General features: G+C 40.9%; 4 protein-coding genes and 1 long non-coding RNA gene across 11 annotated transcripts; 3 read left to right on the top strand and 2 right to left on the bottom strand.

The window, feature by feature from the left end:
* Positions 1–4,652: 4,652 nt before the first annotated feature.
* Tango4 (transport and golgi organization 4) lies at positions 4,653–7,443 on the top strand. Its single transcript, XM_022830206.2, has 2 exons — positions 4,653–5,683; positions 6,515–7,443. The coding sequence occupies exons 1-2, from the start codon at positions 5,087–5,089 to the stop codon at positions 7,253–7,255; spliced, it is 1,338 nt and encodes a 445-aa protein (XP_022685941.1). The 5' UTR covers positions 4,653–5,086; the 3' UTR covers positions 7,256–7,443.
* A 45-nt stretch (positions 7,444–7,488) lies between these two features.
* Positions 7,489–10,260, bottom strand: LOC111258734 (putative gamma-glutamylcyclotransferase CG2811). 2 transcript variants are annotated; one of them, XM_022830215.2, is made up of 3 exons: positions 9,793–10,260; positions 8,181–8,339; positions 7,489–7,610 (listed from the first exon to the last, which is right to left on the bottom strand). In XM_022830215.2, the coding sequence occupies exons 1-3, from the start codon at positions 10,080–10,082 to the stop codon at positions 7,577–7,579; spliced, it is 483 nt and encodes a 160-aa protein (XP_022685950.1). In that variant the 5' UTR covers positions 10,083–10,260; the 3' UTR covers positions 7,489–7,576. The 2 variants fall into 2 exon arrangements, with proteins under 2 accessions (XP_022685950.1, XP_022685949.1); XM_022830214.2 differs by having other exon boundaries at positions 8,111–8,339; positions 9,793–10,254.
* LOC147753736 (uncharacterized) lies at positions 10,261–11,441 on the top strand. The gene is made up of 2 exons (XR_015310273.1): positions 10,261–10,404; positions 11,040–11,441. It is a non-coding gene; the product is annotated as an uncharacterized LOC147753736 (long non-coding RNA).
* Positions 11,442–11,548: 107 nt separating this feature from the next.
* On the bottom strand, positions 11,549–19,620 carry LOC111258730 (protein inturned). 3 transcript variants are annotated; one of them, XM_022830203.2, is made up of 7 exons: positions 19,319–19,620; positions 18,861–19,003; positions 18,090–18,189; positions 14,001–14,254; positions 13,612–13,768; positions 13,107–13,275; positions 11,549–12,878 (listed from the first exon to the last, which is right to left on the bottom strand). In XM_022830203.2, the coding sequence occupies exons 4-7, from the start codon at positions 14,166–14,168 to the stop codon at positions 11,720–11,722; spliced, it is 1,653 nt and encodes a 550-aa protein (XP_022685938.1). In that variant the 5' UTR covers positions 14,169–14,254; positions 18,090–18,189; positions 18,861–19,003; positions 19,319–19,620; the 3' UTR covers positions 11,549–11,719. The 3 variants fall into 3 exon arrangements, with proteins under 3 accessions (XP_022685938.1, XP_022685940.1, XP_022685939.1); XM_022830205.1 differs by lacking the exons at positions 18,090–18,189; positions 18,861–19,003; positions 19,319–19,620 and adding an exon at positions 14,685–14,773; XM_022830204.1 differs by lacking the exons at positions 18,090–18,189; positions 18,861–19,003; positions 19,319–19,620 and adding an exon at positions 14,463–14,553.
* On the top strand, positions 14,797–17,490 carry LOC111258733 (tRNA-specific adenosine-34 deaminase catalytic subunit ADAT2). 4 transcript variants are annotated; one of them, XM_022830212.2, is made up of 3 exons: positions 14,797–14,910; positions 16,394–16,599; positions 17,156–17,490. In XM_022830212.2, exons 1-3 carry the CDS (start codon positions 14,908–14,910, stop codon positions 17,463–17,465), a joined length of 519 nt encoding a protein of 172 aa, XP_022685947.1. In that variant the 5' UTR covers positions 14,797–14,907; the 3' UTR covers positions 17,466–17,490. The 4 variants fall into 4 exon arrangements, with proteins under 4 accessions (XP_022685947.1, XP_022685946.1, XP_022685948.1 ...); XM_022830211.2 differs by having other exon boundaries at positions 14,836–14,926; XM_022830213.2 differs by lacking the exon at positions 14,797–14,910 and adding an exon at positions 14,957–15,142.
* Positions 19,621–19,632: the final 12 nt, after the last annotated feature.

Genomic DNA, 19,632 nt, shown 5'->3' with positions numbered 1-19,632 from the left:
TACCACTGGTGCTATCAGCGCTGTTACCACAGCCGGCTTTATGAGCTTCTCCTTTACGTTCATTTCATAGCAGCTGATCTTCCGATCGACGTGTATGTGTGTATGTTTGTAAAAAAAGTATAGACAGAGGGTCGGACACAGCATCCGCCTTAACCAACTTCACCATCAGGTAGATCCAACAGGCCAAAGAGAACGGTGGGCAGCCACCTCAATACTTCACGATGTCAGCAGTCAGTCTCTGGGCCGCTGGCAAAACCGGAAAACGAAAAGAGGGAGCGAGGCAGACATTTTTCACAGTAAAGGCAGACCCCTGTGAATAGACTACTCACATACGCGCACGATGCTAATGGAAGCGTGCAGTTGTGACCTGACAAACAAACAAGATGGCGTTGCGCTGTGGGAGCGCTGCTGTCACAAATACATAATAGCCCGGCCAAGTGGCAATGTCGTCTCAGACCAGAATGGTATGGCTGCGCCTGGCAGAGTCGATGGACCGACAGTCCCGTGCTTGGTTAGAGTTGGTAGCTCGCAGTTCGGCCAGAAACCCAGCGGTCAGGCTACGTTAACTCCTCTAACGACTTTTGGCTTATCGTTGTCGACAACGTGAAGAGTGCAACGTGTCGAGCCGAGGGCCGATCCAGCGAAGCTTCAACGGAGCCAGGAGTGGTAAGCAAGAAAGCGGCTTCCACTACCTCCACTTTTCGCTTGTGGTTCGCTATTGTACAAAATGTATCCTATGAGTTTTAAGAAAAATCGTATATATATATATATATATATATATATATATATATAGTTATAGGAACCATAGTTAGGACAGCATAGTTTTGTCAGTGAAGCCGATGAACATCTGCTTGCTGCCAAATTTAGGATCATTTAAATTAACATGGTGTTCGTAAGTGGACGGCGTCAGTACTCACAACTGGTACTGACCGTAAGGCTAGAGATATCTATTCAGGTCAACAGCTCCAAGAGGCATCGTCGCCGGGTGAGGGACACACGAAGCGTCTGCATCTGTACTAGCAGCAGTAACAAAAACGGCACCTGGCGTTGCGAACGTGCTGCCTCTATTGCACCAAATCGAGACACAATATTAATTAAAAGAAAGTACATGCCGGCCAGCTGGCTAGCGTTGACTGGCTTTCGATGAATGGCTGGCGAGCGACCGCAAGCCGCTGGATCGGCGACGTGTGTCGAATACAGCGCGAGACAAATCAGTAGCTTAGCCCAGGTTGCCAAAAGCACCTAGCAAATATAGGTGGCGTTGCCTTACAAAAACAGATTGACAACGGTACAAGCGATCGGCGAGCTGCGTTGACATGGCCTACCAGTGGAACATAGGCCTCTGCCTTGCTAACTGCTGAGCGCTCGCGTACTGAGTCGACTATTTCCTACGTGTCTAGTTGTCGCTATACTTTTGCTTTTCAACGCGCTACGAATCGCGCGACACACAGCTAGTGTGCTTGCTGCTCGTGATAGCAGCTGGTGGCACTACACTGTATAATTTTTCCTTTGGCTATATTAACTATTTCGAGTGTAGGGTTCGGAATTGGGTCGGCATTATATTCAATGGCTAGCCTCGTCCAGTGCGAAGCAACGGTATTTGTTCCATAAATCAAATCCAGGATTTATCGCTAAGTTTAGCAAACAGGAGCCGCATGATTGAGCCTGTTCTATGACTCCACTCTTCTGCATCCAAACGTAGAACAGCTCTCCTGGACAGTGGACCCGATTTCTCTCGAGTCGATTCTCGGGAACGAATGCCGTTGGCCGCCTCAACAGTGGCGGACTGATATTGGCAATAACAGCTGGTTGTGGGACGGCGCGGTTTTGACCACCAGGGCTTCGTTAATAGTATTCTACTGTCCTATCTTATACTTTCATCGCTCTTTTGCTGTTGACGTTATGCCGTGTTTTTTCTCCACATAGCTGACAAAAAACCTAAACAGCAAAGCCATTTCGCAGGAAGGGATTATCATACATTTAAAAAAAGCTAGCTAAACGTCTTGTATATTCAAGGGGTATGCAAGTAAATAGAAATGACGCCAAAGCGTCCGATCATGCCTTAATTTTGTGATCTGATAGACATATCGTTAACATTATGCATGCATTTATTTGATGCACGCTTCGTTCACCCGTGAACTTTACTTCGCCAGAAAAGCAAATCACAATGTGAGACCTATACCGGCAACAAGGTGCCGAAAAAAGTTCAACGATTTGTTAGCGTTATATCTTAAAGATCTTCGTTACTATGAACGAGAAGTATAGCATGATACGCCTAAATACGAAAAATGCGTTTATCAAAAATGATAAGTCTCAATATACACAAAATTAACGCATTTCGATCATTCTACCTAATGCAACACTCGTATCCACTCTATGCTGAGTGTTGATGTGGGTTAATCAGTTAGTTAATAATGATTTTGTTGTGGAATCGACATGCGCTACAGCGATAGCCCAAGTATTCCTTAGAAGCGGCAGTCAGTATTCGAACGTGTTGAATCGACAACAAATAACGTCATGGCTTCGATTAATGTTTTGTTCATTATGCAGTTTGGTCAAGCTGACCGATGTCGTTCGAACACAGGAGCCTACAATACCCCATGAAATTCGATGAATCAATCAACACGTCTTACTCTGTGTTAGATGTATATATATAGTTGCGACACCAACCGCTAAAATACTTAGTCCTAGGTATTTTCACTAGCATCACTATTTAAGGGCGTGTAAAGTGGTAAGTAACAAAGGCATCGTCGCTGCAACTGGTGGTAGCGAGTCCTCGGAGCTAAGTTGACGGGTAACTACTCAAGTCGAGGACGGACGAAATGCTCGACTGAATTATAAAGCTATGGTCTACGGTGGAACATTGTATAGATGGCGTGAAGGATGCCGTATCGCTGCGGAAGCTAACGTTTCTTGACTACTTGAGATTTAACTAATGTATCCGGGCTAACGACATAAATGCTTATTCGGGCTTGCTCATGCATATTTTTTCTTGGTCCAAGTCAGTACTAGTAAAATTCGCTGCAAGCAATAAAGCGACGTGGAATGAGTTCAAGACACGTCTATTTTAGCGATTTCCGCAACATGACCTACCTCACGCCGAATGATATTATGAGCAAGTTCAGGGGATTATGAACGCCTGTACGTGTTTGCCCAACGTAAACGGTTCCTGCTGCAGAGCACCTGGTCGCTGCTTCGAATTTTGAGACGTTCCTAGAAAACGTTACGGAATCGTGTTGGTGTGACGACTTCAAAGGCCATCTTATTGTAGTGTCCTCGCTTGACTTCGCGACTTTTGTAAAACTTGGATGTACCGATGTGTACTTAAACCCGAAACGTCGGCGTACGCGCTAGATACAACTTCCGCTATGTGCTGTGATGTGTGCAGTACGAGTTCTAAGTTAGGCATCGCGGTGCTGCCAAGTGGCAGATTCTATGCACTATGATACGGGAGGAAAAATGCGATTCGGATGCGAAGCTCCTGTTTGTGCTCACGATCGAGTTGAAGGCTTCGAGGTGGCTGATATCCGGAGGGTGAAACTGACAAATTTTTCATCTGAGCGAAAGATGAAAAGTAGAGGTTCCGGGATATATAGTCGACAAAAACACCAACGTGCTTTTGTTTCGAATCACAGCTTTAGTGCGATTCCGGGCTAATCAAAGCTGTGTTCTGCCCTGTCATTCTGAAAAGGCCTGTGGACATGTAGGCATTAAAAATACTATACAGCGTATACTTAAGGGCTTTCATACTGGCCTTGGACTACACAGATACATTGCGTTGGAGGAATTGAGCAAAAATGTTGGAAATGGTCGGACAACATTCCTGCAACTCTAGATGGTTGGGTATTATGTGCTATGTATGCCTAAGGAGTTGGTATCGTTAAAGGAAGGTTAGTAAAAAAAAAAACGTTATGGTTTGGACACGTACGTAGCGCACCGGACAGGGGTTTACGACATGTATTAATAGTGCATTTAGTTCTTGTATGCTGAACTTGACACCATGCCCGGATTAAATCCTCGCGCTGTTTAATGCTTCAAAAATTAACATACATTTTAACCCTGGCCTTTGAATCACTTCCGACTCCCGATATTCTTCGAACACGATGTACACAAAAACTGAGTCCTGTATTCAAACTACTTATAACTTTCGGTGTTTCTCGAATACACTACATACAAAAAAATACCAGCCGATACTTCTTCAGGATGATTTGCACGACTACCAGAAATGTCATATAGACCTTTAGCTCTAAGTAAATAGAAAACTTAGACGAAACAAGATTTTATCTATTTTAGCCGTTTTACTGAAAGCAAGTGCTTTCCCAAAATAGAAAGTGTTTTGACAACCAGCTCGTCGATTGATAGTCTTCGAAGATCATTAAGGAAAATAAATAGCGTATAGTCGATCGCATTTTATAAACAACTCGTGCTTGATTGCAATCGTAACACAGCATCTGTAAGTATAAAGACTTCATTTATTCACATAGGTTGTGTACTATATGTTTGAATCTGAGCATTAGCGTTCGTAATTAATTGTAGATTTTTTGTACGACGAAATGTGCGATTACGCAAAGCTTCTCAAGTACTAGTACCTCGTACTCCAGTAGTGTTTGTTTCCCGCACTAGTCTGCATATTTTTGGCTACTTGTTAAACAAAGTAAACGTAACTTTAGTCAGCTAATAAGCATATCCATAGTATGACTACCATTACCTTTCAAAGACCCTGTGGCTAATATCATCCCAATGACATCTGAAACTTTGTCCCAAATGAACCGCCAAAGATCTTCTGCAAATAACCTCGGACCTGATCGACGCTGTTCCGCCGATTTGTTTAATCCACGGACCCCGACAACCCTAGGCGTTTAGTTATTATCGTCAAAAGGCGCGTGTGGTCACGACGACAATCTCAACAAATGAATTAAGGAAAACGGTGGTGAACTGTGATAATTGTAAAAACACGTTTGTCGATGTTCTGTATTACCGAACTGGAATTCGTTACTAGGTTCTTTCGGAAGGGTATTTTACGACATTATCTTTGTATATAATTTCTTCGCCCACATCGCTCAACAGTCGTGTGACGCTCAGGACAATGGCTGATGTTCAAAAGCACTCGGTACACACGCTTGTGTTCCGTTCGTTGAAACGTAGTCATGACATGTTCATATGTGAGGAGGGCGCCTTGCCCCCTATTGATGAGAAAGCGCACAAATTGCGTGTGGGAACTAAAGGCAGAGACGAGTACGGGCCAGTGATGCATCTCGTCAGTGAGGGTTCCCGTCAAAGATCGGTTAGCTCTACGACCAATAGCGGTGCTCACAACAAATCAGACGCTGGAAGCAGCGATAACTCCTCTGGGCCTTTGGTTCTCGCCGGACAAGGCAATGTTGGGAACCAGCAACAACTGACTGCTCAGATGTTGAAAAAACCTTCGATTCCGAAGCCTACATGGCACCCTCCATGGAAGCTGTATCGTGTTATCTCCGGGCACACTGGCTGGGTGCGCTGCGTAGCATTCGATCCAACTAACGAATGGTTCTGCACCGGTTCCAACGACCGTATCATCAAGATCTGGGACCTGGCCAGTGGGAAACTTAAGCTATCCTTAACAGGACACATTTCGGGCGTACGCGGACTTGCTGTCAGTCAACACCACCCATACTTGTTTAGTTGTGGCGAAGACAAACAGGTACATACTCTGTTTCGAGACATTAACAAAAAACAACGAAGCGTACCAAAAATGGATAAGAGACAGGCGTAGCTTGTGAATTAATTTGTGAAAGTAAAGTGAAAAAATGCAATACTGGGGTAATGTAAAAATTTATGTAAAGTGTCCCATACTCGATTTTTTTCCTAAATGTTTAACGTGAAGAATATTTCTATTCACACTAATGCAAAATTTTGAATATCAGGATACATTAATTGCGGGATCGAATGGGTTATCATTGATTGGCACTGTTAATGGTTCCTTCATATTCAGGAATTTTCATTTGTTTCAAGTGCAAAGTAAATTTTTTAAGTGATCGATAGATACTTTGTTGTTCGCCTTTATTTTATGTGACAATTTGTACTAAAATATTGGTAAAGTATTATTTTCGTTATTGCTAAAAAGCCCTTAATGCTATGTTAAACGTAATGTGATCATTTCGTTTTTATTCCTCAGCTATGTAAGCTACATATACTTCTGAAAATCAATATCGATACCTCTCTGTAAATATTGTTTGAAAGAAGTTTATAGAAGTACCACTTCCCATATACGGCTATTTTAGGAAATTTCGAGCTTCATCCAGTTTCGTGACCAACCAGCTCGCGCAGTACTTACGGAAAATGCATATTCTTAGATCATCCAGTTTCGTGGTCAACCAGCTCGCGCGGTACTTACGGAAAATGCATATTCTTAGATTTTTTATTTATGGGTGGCGAGTATTAACAGAGCTAGCGTCCATCCAAGATCATACGTATTACCTGTATTTAATTTATTTTTCATTTGTGTATCTATATTTGTTTTTTTTTTGCATAGGTGAAATGTTGGGATCTTGAACAAAACAAAGTTATAAGGCACTACCATGGCCATCTCTCAGGCGTGTATACGATTGGCTTACATCCGACTATTGACAATGTGATCATCACTGGTGGACGGGATTCGACTGCTCGTGTATGGGACATGCGGACAAAGGCCAATATTCATGTCCTATCCGGACACACAAATACGGTGGCCAGTGTCCTTGTTCAGGCCACTGAACCGCAAGTTGTGTCAGGGAGTCACGACTCAACAATACGGCTTTGGGACATCGTTGCAGGTAAAACCCGCGTAACGCTAACACACCATAAAAAATCCGTTCGTGCGCTTGTACTTCATCCGAAGTTGAACATGTTCGCTTCTGGAGCGCCAGACAACATCAAGCAATGGATGTGTCCGGATGGGAAATTCATTCAGAATCTAAGTGGGCATAATACGATTGTCAATTGCCTAGCAATGAACGAGGACGGTGTTCTTGTGTCAGGAGGTGATAACGGCTCGCTTCAATTTTGGGACTGGAAAACGGGTTACAACTTCCAGAAACTAACAACTCCAGTACAGCCAGGTTCGATCGATAGTGAAGCTGGAATTTTTGCTATGAGCTTTGACCTGTCAGGAACACGGCTAGTAACCTGCGAGGCGGATAAGACAATCAAGATCTTTAAGGAAGATGAGACCGCCACCGAGGAAACGCATCCGATCAACTGGCGACCTGAGATTATCCGACGAAAAAAATTCTAAAACCAAAGTCAATGTCTTCCGGCTTATGCCGCCCAAAGTATAAAAATACACTGTATATCGTGATTGACCCACAGCACTTTTGAATACAGCTCAATTAGGCCAGGATCAGCTGGCATATATGTAACAAATGTATATTATGAAACTAAGGTAAATATAAACTATACGATATATACTTAATTGTAAACATATCAAGATGTTGTTTTAATTTATATAAATAATTTATCGCTAGAAAATCTAGTTCAGGAATTCCCTGCGACACTTTTTATTACAAAGTAAATAGAAAACATCCGTCAAATAATAGTAGTGTGATTTGGTAAGCCATCACCCATCTCCTGGAAAACTATCGGTGTCTTCACTGAAATCAACAATAAACAAGAAAACTTTTTGTTATATACACCAAAGATGATATGATGTCCCACGACCGAAGGTAACAAGATCTGTCAGGTTGCTAGCTCAATATATTTTGTTGAAACTATCTGTTTATCCGATGCAAAAGTTCGTATTGCGCATTTGACAGTAATGCGTAGAACGCTATGTGAATAATCTCGAAATATCCTATAAATAGTTGTTGTTAATGGCATTGTTCCAATGAATATGGACACGTTTTAGTACTTTTCTTTTTATATAAATGATCTCTTGCGTATATTCGCTCTTCATATTTGAATCAGATCGAGCAAACATTATTGTAAGGTGAATCTGAGGTTTTTATGGCGTAACGTCATAAAAACGCTAAAAATACGTTCCGGTATGCAGTGAAGATTGCCACGATTTAGTCAATAATTTCTTGGTCAGAGCCAGAGTGATATTTGGCCATTAACGCTAAGCAAAGAAGTTAGAAACACACAATGCGCTCACCAAATTATCTTTCACTTGCTTCACCTGCAAATAGTGCTCATGTGTGGGATCTTGCCTATCGCGAAGATACCTGTCGACGTAAACGAGTCCATGAGAGCCACTTGATGAGTAGTTGTCGAGAAACGGTTTCTGTAAGAGCTTCTCCTGAAAGTCTATGAGGAAATATACCCATGGAGTCAGGATCGAACCGTCTGAGATCTCGACTGGTTCTTGCTGTCGAACATAGTAACTAAGAGAACATAACACAAACGGATAAGTGACCGTTTAAACGGCAAGTACAGGGTGAACCTGAAAGAAACCCTCGGCATACTTTATTTTCGGGTGTTTACAGATAATGAATTGTATAAGTAAATTAAATTGAAATTATATCAACACTACGTAGCTTGCGTATAGGGTAAACCATGAATAACTTCATTCTACTAAGACGTAATGTCGTAATAACAGGTATTAACAACAGTATTATTTTTATTTATCGTAGATATTGTAACCTTTGTACATTTATTTTTCATTTGGTAAAAATAAATGTATAAATGTTAAGCGATCATTTAAGAGCAAACATCTTTGCAGAATGCAGTCATATGTGATACATAATTTTTAAGGCGAAGAATAGTTTTTAAGCCATAAAGAAGTTCCCGGACATTGTTTGTAAATATATGCTATATATTCCCAGCGATCTTACAAAGTGACCTTCAAGATCTTAAATTGAGCACACTCGTGGACCTTTAATATCGGCGTGCCCTTATATTTAAAATATAAGCGCGACAAAAATGTGTCTACAAAATCTGAAATAGACTCGAATTGTGCGACCTCTATATTTGCTTTTGTTGCTCTCGTATGATTTTATTTCCATCATAGTCAATTAGAATTACTGACATACGCCATAACGTATGTAACGTTTTTTTTACTCACATGTAGTATTTGCCCTTCGTTGGCTAAATTTATTTTAGGCCTTCGCAATTCATATGAAATATCGCAAATAGAAATTCAATTTTTATTTATACGAAATTAATATATAAATTGAAAATTTGTTTTTTCTTTTTTTTTTTTTGGTATTTGACGTTGTAGCCCATTTTTGTTTGTTCAACTGTATTTTTAAGTCTTTTAATGTGGTTGGTTTTTGGAGTAGACTTTGTTTGCAAGGTATCCTAACATTTAAATGTCTATTGGCATCAGGCCTGCGCAACGGCCAAGGTATTTTATGGGATCTTTCCGCTCAATCCGTATGAAGATATATTCTTACATCACGATGATAGTGTGTAGCTGCTTGGAAATAAAATTCTTCATCTTCACCAAAGTCCTCCCAAATACGGTAAAACGAGTGTGATAAAACGGATTCTTAGAGTAAATTCAAGTAATTGGAACCGGTGTATAGATTTTTTTGGGACACCCTGTATATGAGGCGGTCGATTGATCGGCTTCTGGTCATAAAAGAGTAGGAGATTGCCGCCTTAAGTCCTACAAACTACGCATGCTACATACTCAGCAGAGTGAATAAGGAAAGTATGTACATATATTTATAATCTTGATTTTAATGAACAAACACTTGAATTTTACCTTGGGGATTTCCAGTTTATGCGGCAACCCTGCAATCGGGAATAAAGACTATGACTCTGTGCACACTGAGTCCCATCGAAATCAAAGGTTTAGAGAAACCAGACGCAGCCATTAAGCTATCCACTTACTTTGGGTGATTTTCGAGGTCGTCAAGTGCCGTGAGCATATCATCGTTAACACTGTAGACTTCACCATGTATCCGATGACCAGTGCCGGGCTTGTATAGGAGATAGGGAATATTGAATGAAGAGGCGATTACTAATGGAAATTGATGAACTGTGCGACCGTTGCTAACGAATTTAGCAACTTTATTGTTCTTGGTTGTAATGACGTGATGACTGGGTTCGCCTTTTTTCAGTGTTCCATACACAAACACCCAGTGCGTCATTGCTGCTCGTCGAAGCCCACTTAGGATCATGCGCGTTTCATATACTACAATAAGGATTAGTTATCCGCCTTTATAAAGATGATCTAAAACAATACAGTTGTTTGTTGTTCGAATTGTGGAATCGAGCTAGAGCAGAATTCTTTGAAAAGGATGATCACGAACGACGGTATCTCGTGACACACACAAATCCAAACTGTAGCCGATAATCATGGGCAACGATGTTTCCGTTCGCTGTTGGGAACCGGCGGCCATATGCGAGAATGCAGTGGGCGAGAGTTATAAACAGAGGGTTATCAAAGAGAGACGTGTCGCGTTCGGCAAACCGAGAGGAAATGCGCTGTCCGTAGTCAATGTGAGTGAACAAAGATAATGTTGACAATACAAATGTCAATCGATCAATTTAATTTATTCACATATGTCAGGCAGCATCTAAGCACTTATGATACGTACATTTATAACAATTTTCAATCTGTATATAGATGGGTATAACGGCAATGGTGCCTTGTAAGCACGAATGTAATTAGTTCGTTGCACATGGTAAGAGCATTTTTCAACAAGTGTCGATCCAGAACTTGGAGCAGAGGGAAACGTGGATTTAGTAGAACTGCGGTTGAAAATGCCGGCTGAAGCCACGTAGTATGGAATCCGCTCAATCATAGAGACCGAATAAAGGTTTTCAAAAATAAACAGCCACATAGACCTCCAAACAGAATAAAACTGCGCACATGGGCACACGTTCACGTAATGACTTATTTGTCGAAACCGTCACTTTTAATGGAATTGTTGTTAGCATATGAAATCTCTATATTTTAAGCTCCCTTAGAACTAAACAACTTTGCTTAAAAATAGTCATGGCCATTTCATGATAGAATTCCATGTCTGATGTTACCGTGTCGGACCATACTGTCTTATTTAAGGTATATAATATTTTCGTTCTTAGGAGAGGTTTACAAATTAGTTACAAAAAGTTTTATTTGTTCATTTCAGGCGAATTCTCTGAATAGCTCGGTTTAGTGACTAGTAGAAGACACTGGCATCAACGGTACTATTTAAATATATGTGCTAAATAAATTGAGTTGAACTACCGGTTCGTGTACCCACTGTATGGTTACTTCATCAAGTTCTTAATTTAAAAATAAGTTGCATGTAAAACTTGCATTAGCTGGAAGGCAATCACAGCACCAACCCGCTTAGGCAAGTTCTCAACGAGGTCCTCCAGCATCTTTGCTATATCATGTCTACCCCGGAAGCCTAGTTAAACGTTATGAAATAAAGTGTATTGTGTTCTACTGTCACGATATCGAAGAAGTTACCTATTTATTTGAATGTCGCTTCAAATTTTACTCCACTTGCTTAAAATGTGTAACTTTTGACAGAACCAAGATTTTACCTTTAAATAAAAAACACAAAATTTATAGAATATTTTTACATAAAACATGCAGGACATGCTAACTAAAGATTTATAATTAAATCTAAGAGAAACCAAATCAACAATCTTAGGCAACATGGGCTATGCCGTGTGTACAAATTAGTTTTGTTATGATTTATTTTTCGCTTAAACTAGACGATACAATGTCTTATAAAAGATCTTCTATTTGAATAATCTATGCGCAGTAACAATACCTAATGAGCAACGACCATAAACGTGTCATATAAACAAACGGTCATTAAAACTCCAGCGTTCTTATGGCCTTAATTGCGTTTTCAATCGTGTACAGTGGCACACTTTGCCGATTAACCACAACAACCCCGTCTATTGTTTGACATACGATATACGAGCCATCGTTTGCTTTTACCATAACATAGCTCGATAGATGGCGCCGACGCAGGGACCGCCACAACGCGTTATCATAGTTCTGCCGATCAGCCACGTAGAATCCTCGGGCTTCATCTAATACGATAAAGTCTTTCAGAACGAAGGGACTGACATTGACAAGCACATTTTTTATGATGGTGAGGTTTTCATCCGCCCAGTCGATCAGGAACGGATCCGGTGCTGGGTTTCCGTCATTTACACAGAACCGGTTTACCTCGAGAAAAGCGGCAAGAACGTACAATCCTCTGGAGACGACCAAAAGGAAATTCGACGCTGGATTTGTACCAATATTACCCTGCGATCTATCGTCACCCCCAGCATTTGATCCAGTGATGCTGACATCGACGTCTGCTTTTGGCAGATGTATAGGTCGCCACACAATAGTCCGTGCAATCTCTCCTGTGCTAAAGATGCATTCTTGTCGTAAAAGCAGGAACATTAGCTCGAGATGGGACCGCTGCAAGTGTGAACAGACAGTGCTGTCGTTCATAAAAACGACGCTACCAAGCAAATGGTGCGTGCGAACATACGCGCCATCTTCCAGTTCGCATGCTTCAAAACGATAGAGCACGGTATCGAGCTTAACTTTAGCCGAATCCGGCATAAGCGTCAGCTGTGGCAAAGATAAGGCTCGACTGTCTGCAGGCTCCGAGCGTAAGCTATGAAAGTACCGGCTGAAAAATGCGTCCACATGTGGTCGACGCCGTTCAATTGCATCGTCCAACTCTTCCAACGAGCCGAACTCGGCAGCGACCGTGATACGGAGCTGGTCAACAACCGGACGTATTAGTGACAACGGAACGATGTCCGCGCTAACGGAGACGCACAGCAGACCACCGGACGCCAGCTGGACGTAACTGATCGAGTGTAGCTGTTGGTCATACGTAATTGACGTTGCGGACGCCCCTGAATTAAACGAATTATTCAGGGCGTCGTGCAAGGTAGGAAATGCGCCGGAAATCGATGTGGCGGGAGACTCTGGAAATTTGTAAGCTTCTCGGGCGCCAGGTCTGAAAAAGACAATGTAATAAATAATAAACGGCATACCAAACGTAAAGGCTAGTTGAAATACGGCACGTCGGTAAATAATATTATGAAAATCGTATATAAATAGAGATAAACTTCAATCTGGCCATAGTTGCCGATTACGCAGCAAAATTTGCTCATGAGATAAGCATGAAGGACGCAGTATAGTACAAGGACGGTATTGGGGTTCGTGTTCTACACGGTTTTCTTACTGAAAGTACAGCAATTGGTGTGAAAAGTCTGGCGGAGGTTTTGTTGGGGCTTGATCCTTTTCTTCTATCTTAAGCGATCGCCTCAGAACGTGCAGGCGGACGGACTGTGCTCCGGGCGCAAGGCCCGATAGAGTCATTTCGATACCCGCTCGATCTTGGACGGGGATTCCTAGAATTTGCCAACAGGGAAATATAACAACGTCAAACATTATCATTGCGTATAATTAGAAGGCGAATAATCGCTTTTTTTACAGCTATTCTTCACTATGGTATAGCACTCAAATATTTTCTAATAAATAATTATGCTTTGCATGTATTACATAATGTGCAACGATGTCAAGCGTAGAGTGTGTACTGTCATTTACCTTATGTGTTTTTGTTTTAAGGGCTTGAACAGGCGTCTCAAAAAGTTCCATACACCTATACATATATGCGCAATAATTATGTAATTAATTATGAAATTAATGTGTAAATGTTATAGTTTCTATAATATACTGCAGCTAACCCTCAACGCGATGAATGACATCTCCTTCCTTGACAAGCTGGTCTTCGAGGTCGACAAGAATAGCTTCGACCGCGCCTCCACGGCCGATGCGAAGTCCAAGTAACCGTTCGGCAAGGCCAGCCTTGCGGCCCAGATTTGCTCCACGTCGCTGCTCGAGCTAGTTTCATCAATTTAGTAATTAGAAGAAAACCCGACGGATTTATTACTGTAATGCAATGCCTATTATTATAAGTCGTTTTATATAAATAATATATATAAATGAATTTCATACGGATACATCTGATTTCGTACTTATCCAATAACACTTAAGCATGAATAAGCTAATTAGCAGCGGAATATAAAGCAGAATATTGGAACATACGGCTTATGTGGAAAATTTGTAATCGTACCGATAAGGTGACTTTGATTTCAGCCCAGCTGGGCTCTGGAGGTGTTTCGATGTAAAACAGCCTACCGGATGGGTCGACGCGACCTTCCCAAGCTTCCGTTGAGGACGAACTCCCTGTTGCTCGCTCTAAGCCCGATGCCCATTGTGACTCAGGATATCGTTGGGTCATGCTTAAGTTTCAAAGGCTGTTATCCACGATAACTCACAGCAGTCGGTCATGACATCCTGTGCATTTCAGACTGAAGCATCGCGCAACTGCATGACCGTTTCAGAGTTTGCGACCCGGAATATCATATGATAAATAACGTTCGCTTATATACGTATAAATAATGTTTTCTACGTATCGTTTGCTATGTAAATTGCCGCCACATTTATCGATACCAGTGAGCTTTGAACACGTCTCCTCAAAACCTTTTCACTAAATATAAAAAGTTTGTTTCATAAAACCACCTGCTCCTCATACCGTTATCATCCGACCACACAACAAGCGGGTGTAGTTATGAAAATCGTCAATTTGTTCCCCATACACGAAACCTGCACAATTCTTTATCGATATGTGCACGTCATATGCATGTACACAAAAGTTTTTCAAAAATTTCTCCGTTAGCTGCAGTTGTTTCGTGCCTTTTCGCCAAGCCTGTGCATACACCCTATTATCCTCCTTTCCTAAGCAAATTCAACTAACTTCTGCCAGCCATGTGACCTTGTCGATTCCGAGGCTGTGCGTGGTCAAAAGCGGCTTTCAGTTTTGAAAATCGAACTGTCCGATTTCGGTGGTGACGGAAACGCTGACGGAACTACCGGAAGTCGCTGGGGTCGAAACATACGCCCGATATCCTCCTCTCACGCTCCAAACCATAACAATTCAGTCTGGACTCACAGTTGCTCACTCACTCGGCTGCTATGGGATGGTACGTGTGCCATAAGGTCAGCAGACGAAACAGCTGATTTTTAAAATAACCGCGGTAAAGGGAGTCATTTTTTTCTTTCTTGAAGAAAATTGTGGCAAAAACACTTTTTCCGATGTGATAAACTAGGAAGACGTAAAAATAGAAGTGAAGTAAATATTACGATCACCTAAGTTATTGCGACGTCCGTTTGCTTTGTTCTATTAAATCCATACACGTCTAATGGACTCAGCGTGTGAGTAGACTTTGTGTTTTGAGCTTGTGCGGATAACTGAAATGTTTCTATGGGATGTGAGATAAAAATGTGTTGTCCGTCTCATGACACTTGTTGTCTAGCCAAAATAATCGGCAGATTCGGTCCACAGTGATTTTATACTAACATCTGATTGAGGTACCAGTGTGCTGATCAATATGGCGTGGCTTTCGCAGAGTGTGAATAAATACTGAATATCATCTACAGTATTAATGTTATAGCACGATTTTCGGATGCACCAGAGCAGCAGATGGATTGGAATCAACTCCGTAGCATTCTAATTAACCTAATCAGTAAAGACATGAAGATGCTCTAAAAAATAGCAGTCATGGGTGACGACAGCTACCAATGTGTAGGTTACGACTTCACGTATTCATAATATCATTTAGATATAAAATCATCAGAGCAAGTTTTGATATAGAACTTAATAAACTTAAAAACACTTGAATCAAAACGCAATATAAATCCTTTCGCGCGGACACGGTATGTTATCAGGCTCTTAAAAATTAAAAAATAAGTTGGTAATACATATAATCTAAGTAATACCTCTGAACTGGCGTAGTAAAAGAAGTTCGTTGTTCACTGCTAGGCAAATCCAAACTTTTTTTAAGTTACAATACCGAACACTTTTTTTTAATAAATGCTGTTTTGCACGGTAAATGAATTTCTTAACAGAGAGCTCTAATGATTTTCAAAGTAGTTAACCTAGCATAGTATAGTTAGGCGCTAGCTTCTCATTCCGGTGTAGTTTAGTTGATCCAAGAAAACTACACCGCAAGGACACATTAAAGGTTAAATACCCTGCCCGACATCTTTGCCTTGTATAAGAAGAAAATGGCATTCAAAAATCAAGTTAGCCGCACGAATTGTGTACTTGCGTACGACGCTTTAGATTAAAATGTATAAATCGCAAAACGATATACTAAGCATCCGTTTGAAACGTCCAGGAGGATGGGGTCGTTACTTCTAGCCCCGACAACGACACGTAAATACTCTATACAATTTGTGTGAATATATGAATTTCTTATATTGAAATATAGAGTGTATAGCACCATGTGCCGGCTTCAATCAATGGAAACGAATTAGCGACATTTTTTTTTCAATAAATTTTGAGGCGCATATTTCAGCCGAGTGGATTGTCTCGTGAAGACAAAGGACATGGAGAGTGCAATTCAGATTAGCTTATTACCCATCCTAATAAGAATATTTTTTGGTTTTTCGCAACTGCTAAAGGATTTTATGGAATTGGCCTTCAAATCGGCGGAGGAAGCTTTAGCAAACCAGGAAGTGCCTGTCGGTTGTGTGTTCGTTCTCGACGGTCGTGAAGTTGTTGCCAATGGACGAAATCGCGTCAACGAGACCAAAAACGCATGCCTTCATGCTGAATTCGTTTGTTTGGATCAGGTCGTAGCCACGCATGGCCGCAAAGCTCTTACAAGGTAAAATATGTAATACTATCATCTTATGCATATGTTAGAATACAGCAAGTTCTTCCAAACTTCACCAATGTTGCAAAATAGCGAGATTTGATTGACTTAAGTCACCCCTTAGTTAGTTATTTTCGTTATATGAATAGAATAGGTTGTATAGGTAGACAGGATTATTTACAAAAATTGTTATTACGGTTGTTTCTTGCTATTGCATTATACTACCGCGTTGAAAAATGACACGCTGTTTGTCTACATTTTAAATATGTGCCCTAAGGAAATTCGTGTTCATATTTAAGAAGGACAACGAGCAGGACAGAAGGACGGTAACGATTAATAAGTTTTCCGCCTCATAGACACACTACACTAATAATTATTCGTTCGTTGTTATTAATAAGCGAATAGCATAATAGCCTTTAAATCCAAGCAGGAACATAACACAAATTATCCATCTTTGCTATATTAGTACCAGTACATGGGAGCCAATTAGAACAATAGGTGGAACATTGCATTGTCAAATTATCAGGTATTTAGTATTTATATCGTCCCATTTCCATTTCAATTCCAGAATCGATGTCTATGTAACAGTGGAGCCTTGTATAATGTGCGCGTCGATGCTGGAGCAAATCGGTGTACGAAAAATCATTTACGGAGCTCACAACGAACGCTTCGGCGGCCTTGGTAGTGTACTAAACGTTTTAAATCCGTATATAGGCAACGACCAAAGGCATGGAGCAAGCCAGGACCAAGGTTCGACCATTAAAGTCGTGTCTGGTGTGCAAAAAGAACGCGCCGTTAACCTCCTAAAGCAGTTCTACCAGGGCGAAAACCCAAATGCGCCCCAACCAAAACCTAAGAGGAAGAATAAAGAGAGCTGACATAAATGATTGACCTATATCAATACTTATTAGTGTTGTCATTCTATTGCATACAAAGCGACGCATCCTCATAGGCGTTAAAAGTTCTTGTTTCAATGGGTCCTTTTTTGATAGCGAGTCACCTAACGTTTAACTGAAGAAATTGAACAAACGCGATTCTTATAAGTTGACTGATTTCGCCTGTTAGTACCACCTCTTTACGCTGATTCAGCTTCCAGTTTTGACATAATTGTATACACTATAATAACGTATAAAATTATATATTGCCGATTACGGTTGCCGCCAATTATCTATGATTGCCTCGTGCTGGGTTTGTTGTACGAAGCTTTATCGATAAAAAGAAGTGCAAGTAATTAGTTGACATTTGTGTAATTAAAGAAATTGGCCCAGTGATCATCGGCATTCAGTTACGTCCAAATGATGCTAGCACGTAGCACAAATCAGAAGAGATAGTAGTGAGTGATTCACACCCACCGTTTTCATTTGCTTTAATTCTGATAACTTCCGGTCATTCTGATAAATTCTTTGCATGTTTTCAATACTACTTTCAGAACTCCTCTCTGATTTTATTCATTTTTGGCCAGCAGTCCAGCTCATTCATGCGTTTGCCCTTGACTTTGGTACCTTCGATCATTCGGCCTGTCTTTGGATTGACGCACCAGCATTCCGCATCGAGGTTGTAACATTGTTTGCGGTCGAATAGTCTTGAATAGTATTTGTCGCACTGAAAATAATCATCAAGCAAGTCTCCTATTCAGAGTCAATTATGCACCACACGTTCTAAGCGCATAAACTTGAAAATCACAAGGACACGAAAGATTGATTCTCTTGAACTTCTCTACCATTCCTATTTCTATAGGATGCATCAGTTAACTAATATTAATAAACATAAGCGCACTTCAACTTGTCTGACTACTGAGACCATTTTCAACGTTTTTGTCGTCTCACACTTGAACTGATGGAATATCCGTTAAATGTAATACTCTTCAAGGTACGATATAAGGTAAACGTTTTTAATGCGCATATCCTTATTACCTACCAAAAGTTCAGCTTAATCTGTAAACAATATTAAAGAGGTTCACTTGCGACAAATTATTTGTACGAAAGATTTTTTTTTACCAATGTAACTACGAATCACCGTAAACATCATAGGTGTATTAGTAGACGCGTAGTCTAGTATCCGGCGTCACAGCCCGTTCGGACAACTGGGAACGGTTAAATTATTTAAACTCTAGTATTTGAATAGCTATTCGTGATTTGACCCCATAATTGACATAAGAATCTACTAAACATCGATTTTCTGACCTATTTTGGGGATAGCCATTTCGCGCTTTCAACTTTGTAGCGTCCTTGAATAAATTTCCATTTTCGTTGAGTTTTCTATGAGTCGCTTACCTTGGGCAAAAACATCCCGAGTTTTCTTCCTATAAGTGGTTTAACATGGTCTGCTAACCGGCGACAAGTGCACCATTTACCTTTGTTCTTAGAACGGCACTCCTCTAACTCAGCGGGATCACCCTTTAAGGCACATACGTAACCTGTCCAATATTCAGACGTGATAGCAAAACAGAGAAAAATTGCCAACAAACGAATTTGGGGCATTTTTGGACTACTGACTTAGCTCACATTTATGGACTTATTGACGGGCATACGTGCGAACCCGAATGGCATTGCAATCGAGTAACAAATCGCTTGGCTATCAATTTTGTCGGTTCAAGGTCTTCCGTCGATATCTAAAGCCAATTGTGATTCTCAATATATTTTGACAGTTTGAAATTTCGTGGAAAAATGATTATATCGTCAAATATCGAATTCTATCGTATAAAAGAGTAGAGGGAAGGTAATACGCATACCGCGAAGTCTATCCAATCCTTTTGGCGCCTTAAATGTACCGAAGCCTTTGCTTGACATGGATGATGGATGAAGGTTCGGCCTAAATAATGGGACCGTAGTCGACTGTGGCACGGACTAACACTGACCGTTTTCAGCAACCATTACCGGATGGGCGTCCTACATCAAATTGTTCGTAGCTTTCTTCGAGAAAACGACAGTATTGTTGATAAGGATGTGCCCGTATCTTTAACGACTGGCTCTTCTCAGATCTGTTACAGGAATCTAATGCTTAGCATAAAGGTACGATGCATTTGTCTGTGCGAGTTGTCTTATT

Source organism: Varroa jacobsoni, unplaced genomic scaffold, assembly GCF_002532875.2.
Source record: "Varroa jacobsoni isolate VJ856 unplaced genomic scaffold, vjacob_1.0 scaffold_258, whole genome shotgun sequence".
Lineage (NCBI taxonomy): Eukaryota > Metazoa > Arthropoda > Arachnida > Mesostigmata > Varroidae > Varroa > Varroa jacobsoni.
Note: the sequence above shows the minus strand (reverse complement) of the source record. Positions and strands in the feature narration are given on the sequence as shown.

Excerpts from the sequence above, each read along its gene's own strand:
- Tango4 (XM_022830206.2), top strand. The coding sequence starts at position 5,087 with ATGGCTGATGTTCAAAAGCACTCGGTACACACGCTTGTGTTCCGTTCG. Across the intron at positions 5,684-6,514 it reads GTTGTGGCGAAGACAAACAG|GTGAAATGTTGGGATCTTGA; the intron begins GTACATACTCTG and ends TTTTTTGCATAG.
- LOC111258730 (XM_022830203.2), bottom strand. The coding sequence starts at position 14,168 with ATGACCCAACGATATCCTGAGTCACAATGGGCATCGGGCTTAGAGCGA. Across the intron at positions 13,769-14,000 it reads AAATCAAAGTCACCTTATCG|CTCGAGCAGCGACGTGGAGC; the intron begins GTACGATTACAA and ends TGATGAAACTAG. Across the intron at positions 12,879-13,106 it reads CACCAATTGCTGTACTTTCA|ACCTGGCGCCCGAGAAGCTT; the intron begins GTAAGAAAACCG and ends TGTCTTTTTCAG.
- LOC111258733 (XM_022830211.2), top strand. The coding sequence starts at position 14,903 with ATGGGATGGTACGTGTGCCATAAG. Across the intron at positions 14,927-16,393 it reads GATGGTACGTGTGCCATAAG|GATTTTATGGAATTGGCCTT; the intron begins GTCAGCAGACGA and ends CAACTGCTAAAG. Across the intron at positions 16,600-17,155 it reads GGCCGCAAAGCTCTTACAAG|AATCGATGTCTATGTAACAG; the intron begins GTAAAATATGTA and ends TTTCAATTCCAG.
- LOC111258734 (XM_022830214.2), bottom strand. The coding sequence starts at position 10,082 with ATGATCCTAAGTGGGCTTCGACGAGCAGCAATGACGCACTGGGTGTTT. Across the intron at positions 8,340-9,792 it reads GACCTCGAAAATCACCCAAA|TTACTATGTTCGACAGCAAG; the intron begins GTAAGTGGATAG and ends ATGTTCTCTTAG.